Source organism: Melitaea cinxia, chromosome 16 (assembly GCF_905220565.1).
Source record: "Melitaea cinxia chromosome 16, ilMelCinx1.1, whole genome shotgun sequence".
NCBI lineage: Eukaryota > Metazoa > Arthropoda > Insecta > Lepidoptera > Nymphalidae > Melitaea > Melitaea cinxia.
Window position 1 is genome coordinate 10620433 of NC_059409.1, and position 6535 is coordinate 10626967.

The 6535-nt window shown below is 31.0% G+C and overlaps 1 protein-coding gene across 1 annotated transcript; it reads left to right on the forward strand.

The window, feature by feature from the left end:
• Positions 1–1384: 1384 nt before the first annotated feature.
• LOC123660914 lies at positions 1385–4340 on the forward strand. The gene is made up of 5 exons (XM_045595933.1): positions 1385–1534; positions 1975–2145; positions 3438–3626; positions 3829–3962; positions 4073–4340. Exons 1-5 carry the CDS (start codon positions 1385–1387, stop codon positions 4338–4340), a joined length of 912 nt encoding a protein of 303 aa, XP_045451889.1.
• Positions 4341–6535: the final 2195 nt, after the last annotated feature.

Here is a 6535-nt window from a genome sequence, read left to right on the forward strand (position 1 = left end):
GTTTTGTCTTTGCCATTTTAACATTAACAACACCTAATGTCACTTTAAACGAATGAGACAAAACGTGTTTTATTTAACTTATGCTAAATTTATTGTATTAATTATATAATTAGCTTTTAAAATTTAAAATTGCTTGTGTACAATACCCACAATACAAACAAATATGAGAAATTAATTATGTTTAGCCATTAAGTGTTACCAAATATGAATTTCGCTAACTACCCTTGATTCTAGCTTAATATTCACGAGAAGTATGATTACTATTATTAAATAAATTTAATATGTTATAAAGGCCTAACTGTTTACATCATTATATTTCAGATAATACCATTAAATACCATTAAATAGTCACTGTGCCACATATCTGAATATTTAAAAATGTTCAGTATTACTGCAAATTGTTATTATCATTTGAGAATTAGGTTGACTAATGTTAAACTTAAATTTTCCCTTAATGTCTTTAATTAAGACAAAGTGATTTTCCAGTTTGTGGTAATTCTGAGTCAAAAACGATTTCGTATTTATTGCAATTTTGTATTTTAAAGTTAGCTAACACGTATATTGTGTTTTGATAACAATTTCAGTCATTTGTGAAAAATAAAACAATTTTTACCAAACAATAAAGTTGTAGTTTACTTTCTTTAATTTCTAATAAAGTTAACCTAAAACCTCAGAATACAGCCGTTTTTTCAATAAAAGTTTTTTCTATATTCTGAGCCTAAAACTCGTCATTTTTGTCAATTGTCAATGTATTCAAATACCAGTTTAATGGAACCTTCCATTGTATTTGAATATAACTAAAATATTAAAAATAATTGTGTTTTCTAGCAAACGAAAAAAAACCTACTTCAATTACATCGACAAGCAATACAACGTAAGTAGGCGAATTAATAACAAACGCATTAGTCGCCATTTCGATTTTCGAAAGTTCCCCTCGATTTCTCTGAAATGTCATCACTTGATCCTAGTTTCTTTATGATGGTACCACCCTTGAGGTATCTAATTTCCAACAAAAAAAGAATAATCAAAATCGGTACATAAACGACGAAGTTATCCGCGAACACACATTAAAAATATATAATTATGTATACGGTCGCATTGAGAAACCTCCTGCTTTTTCAAAATCGGTTAGACAATGCGAGTACTCTAATAAGCAAAATATTTTGAGAAAAAATATATGTTCAAGTTATTTTGGTATGAAATGTCTAGTCGTTACCTGCAATTGTTTCATCAATATATGTCTTAAGGTTTAAATATTTATACTTACTGCCATGGTTACCAAGTGATTACTAATATAGCAGACCTCGGACAAGTGTGTTTGCTTAGATTTAAACTGTTAATGCGATACGAGACTGACTATTATAGAGTTAAAATCTGTAATAATATGCAAGCTAATTACCCAGATAAACTACCCCCGACTTTTTGGGATACGGTAAATATCAATTATCCTGTTAATAAATTTCTGGAAACAGGTGTTTCAAGTGAAACAATTGCTAGAGAGTGGAGACCTCCTTTGGATGTACTAAAGGCTCTAGTAAGTATACGTATACCACTACAATTTAAAAAAGTGCGTGCGTACAAAGTACACATGTCAGAAGTGAAACTTCTTTGGCTCACTAATTGTTATGTCTCGTTTATATATATACAAATCTAAAGCTTTAGATTTCCGTTCCAACGCCATCTAATTAGTTTGCAATATAATACTATCGATATTAATGTAACCTTTGTAGTTTCTATAGTACACGCTAGATGGCTCTGTTGTTCGACAAAAAACGTTTGACATTTTCGTGCGCTCATATTATTATTATTGCGTTTCATCCGTGAAAATTTTACCCTCGTGCGCCCAAAAAGTTTCAGTTAAATAATGTATAAAACTTCGTCCATTATAAATTTTATTGAGTTTAAAAGTAGGTGACGTGCGATGAGCATCTAGAATACTTATAATGTTATTAATGTTATATCACAATTCAACAGAAAACACCATCTGAGGAAGGAAAACAATATAACAGGGATTATACCTTAACACTTGATTTCTTACGCACTCAAACTAATTTGGACTATGCATACAAATCACCTGAAGCGTGTCGGTTTAACAAGCATAGTTCTTGTACAAAAAACTTTTTTATTTATCCTCCTAGTAAGAAGGTAATCATATATCTATACAAATAAATAAAATTGCAGCGTTTGTTTGTAATTTTAAAATAACCGGTTTTTACTAAATGCATGGTGTAATTCACGGTACATATACCAAAACAACATTTTTTTACAATTTTTGTATGTCTGTTTGTTCTGGCTAATCTCTGAAACGGCTAGACCGATTTTGACAGGACTTTCACTGACAGATAGCTGATGTAATAAGGAGTAACTTAGGCTTTTCTATTTTAGAAATTTATTTATTTTATAGTTCTGCGAACTGAACAATAACTTTTTTTGATAAATTCCACGCGGACGAAGTCACGGGCACAGCTAGTAGTATATAATAGTATACTTATATATCGCATGATGATGATGATGATGATGATTATGATGATAGTTCATCTCTTTTATGTAATCAGAGACAAAGTAATATACCTAAAAGTTACCTACTATTCACGTTTTTCTTGCGATTTTGATTTTATTCTTTGGAAATGCTTTTATAATCCTTAATATTTTTAACAGGTTTAAGTAAAAATGTTACGAAAATGATCGTTACTTATACATACCAAACTAGCTTTTACCCGCGGCTTCGCTCGCATTGAATTTTTGTTTAAATAAAAAGTATACTATGTTACATCTAATATTATGTATACAAAGTTTCATGATGATCGGTTAAGTAGTTTTCGCGTGAAAGCGTAACAAACTACCTTACATTCACATTTATAATATTAGAAGGATATAAATTTTTCTGTTTCCGTTGAAAAGTGATCGACAACAACGAATATTACCACATCAAATTTCCTAACTGTTCATATTAAATTCAAGTTACTTAAAATAGCTGGAAGATAGAACGCCTGCTCAAACAGTACACGGAACATCAGAGATGAGGAGTTCATACACAGAACCAATAACACCAAGGAGATTGATTTCCGATAAGGATCAATTTAAGCATTCCGCTTCCTTGCTTTTAGAGGTAGTAAAAAAAAACGTATTAAAGTTTAAGTTACAATAGCAAACTTTGCTTAGGTATAAAATTTCATACAAAATAATTTAATTTCTAAGAGCATATTTTTTTTTTGTTTTACTTATGGAACTTGTTGTCATAAAATCATTTTTCGTATTTTATTGTTTATTATAATATTAAAAGAACAAACGATAAGAACGTCTTACAGTCAAAAAAAAAAAAAGAAAAAATTACAATCACCGACTAATTCATATTTTTCTCCAACATTAATTTTAATTTACGTGTTTTTTTTTTTAATAATACAAATAAATATAAAATCCAATACTGACAATTTCAGCCTAAAGTGGAACCGTTTCGTAAAGAAATAGAACAGTGGGATACGACGTATGAAGGTTTTGAAAAATATTTAGATCCCTACTTGACTACTAGTAGATTACATCATCGACCATATACCGCTGATCAGTTAAGCAAACCATCGAATACAAGGGATATTCTAACATATTATACATATTCAAATACGCCATGGGTAAGCATGCTAGTGAGAGCATTATCTCATTGTGACCCATTAATCTACATTACAATTTGTTTTTATGGATAAGTTAATAAGTTTATTCTACGCAAAATACCAAAATATCTTTAACATCATTTCCTTGTAACATTAGACAAATTTAGAGTTGTTTTGATAATAAATAATAAAAAAGATAATACAAAGATATTTTTAAGATCAGATTCGCTCTCCAAAACCAGACACATCGCAGTGGCGTCTTCCTCTAAGTAAGGCCAAATCGGTATATGATAGAGAAAAGTTTAAAGAGGCTTTTCGCGAGATAAGAACTCATAATAAGATTAATTGGGTACCTAGGTAAGATTAAGAACTGTTCAACAAAATCAATGTGCACTCTTTCTCTATATTATAATTCATATATTTTTTTTAATCTACTGAAGTTCATTATACTTTTCTGTCATTCACAGGACATTTCGTACAGAAACAAGGGACAACTATACACAGCAATCATCCCAACCTATATCACAAATATATTATGATAATGAAAGAGAAGTTAGATCTCAATACAAACGTTGTATAGCAAAGTTACAAACGAACACACAACAAGAACAGTCTTCTGTCAAACATTTTTATACAACAGAAAACTCTCACATTGGATCTGGAAAGCCGATATGTTCGATCATAGATCAATATTTACAAAAGAATAAGAAATTAGAGATGAGGGAGATAAAATAATTTAAGCCCTAATGAGCTTATAATAATTTTTATAGTCTATCATCGTAAAATTTACGTGTCTTAGGTATATATAAACTTCCTTCACAATATAATCTTACGAGATAGATTAGGAAATTTTGATAATACATGGCCAGTTACAATATTTTATCTATTTATGCATTTGCTTACTAGAGATAGAATATTGACGTAAGCTCCATACAAATCGTCTCAAAAATCTATCGCTAGCATGGACATAATATGTACCTATATTACGTCCATGATCGCTAGTAGGCAATACAAGAGATAGATTATTAAAAGCGGTCGTTAATGACTTTTCCTAGTATTTTTCTTAAAGACACCCAAACTAAATAAGCGGACCCCAAAATGGTTTAGGTTATCTTACAATTTTTTTTTTTGGCGTAAATAACGAAATAACTTAACTTTGTGTTAGCTTACTGAAAGTGCATCGATTCGAATATTAGGAATGTTAATATTAATATTTTCAAAACTATAACACGTTGACAATTATACGAGGTTAGGAATATCAAAACAAATTATAGTAAAATCGATTCACGCATTTAATATATAACTGATGGTTAACAATTACCGTAGCTTGTAGACGCCTGCAACAACAGAAGTATCGCAAGCTTGTTGCCGACCCTACCTCTGACCCTCCCCAGAATTTCTGGTCACCTTACTCACCACAGGAACACAACGATGCTTGTAAGTAGTATTAATTAGCTATGATCTTTTCTAAGATTGAGGTACTTCCCCAGTCGGGCTGCGCCAGATTATGAGCAGGATATTACCTAATGTGCCCTTCATTAGTGAAAACTTAGGTTTGCTTTTCATAAGTTTTCTATTTTTAATTTACACAGTATAAAGGTTAGTAAATTTTAACACAGTTTGTATCCAGCCTTAGAAATCATTGAAATTGTTAATGTGCCAGCTACTCATTAAAATAGTTAATGCGTAGCCTACTAGGAATAATATTTTGACATTATTGTCAAAAAATTCTTGTGCTACGTAAATATTTACAAAATCTCTGTGTCAACAAAATGAAGTCAAAAATTAAATGGAAATCATTTATTTTCTTGTTATAATAAGTTTAGTATTATATATATTATACCTAATTCAGCCTTATTGGATTCTAATCCTGTCAGTTGCATTCATATATGCATTATATACCCAAATAGGAATGATTTTTTGAAAGGAATTACAAGTGAGTAAAATTATTATAAACACCTAGTCATTACCATTAAGTATTATTAGCAAGTTCTATTGATAGGAACTGGATATTGCCCATTCAAAGAATATCGCAATGTGGATATGATAGTAAGTCTCACTCACGTTTTTATTTTTTACTATCTCAAACTCCACTTTATTGTTAAACTAGCTTCTGCCCGCGACTTCGTCCGCGTGGAATAGTTATCTTTTTTTTAACGTGGGGAAAATCCTCATGGACACCCTCCAACGAGAGTGCACCGGAGGGGAGTCATTCTCTTACTGAATAAAAACCATCCACGTTTGAGCAGACCTCCGCCTAAGTGGGATCGCCCTAGCATGCACCACCTCGCCCCGGGTGGAATAGTTACTTTGGACTAACGATAACTTTAATAATTTGCGAAATTTTAACTGTTTACGCAGCGCACGTAGCGGGAGCTCTCAAAAGGAAAAAATCCCGATTTCAAGACATTCTTCATTGGTGCTCCGCTCCTATTGGTCTTAGCGTGATGATATATAGCCTTTAGCTTTCCTCGATAAATGGACTATCTAATACTGAAATAATTTTTCAAATCGTATCAGTAGTTCCTGAGATTAGCGCGTTCAAAGAAACAAACAAACTCTTCAACTTTATAATATTAGTATATATACGTAACAAAGTGGTTCTTTTAATACTTCTAGAATAGGTTAACCTGCTAGTTAGTTAGATGTGTTCATAAGTTGAGGAAATACAAACTTACGATTCCAATAATGACGTCTTTGTTAATTTTTTTTTTAATATTGTCACCAGCTTATGTTACTTAAATAAATAAAAAACGTCTTGTTTATTCATTGGTATATGTCCGTCGTCTAAGGCAAGTTGTGTGTATGTACATTCGTACATGTATGTGTATTTGTAATGTAGAGTTTTATTATAATACATTTGTATCTAATACAAAATCGTGTTTTCACATGTTACCCATACCCTCCTTATAAAATGTTACTATAGGATT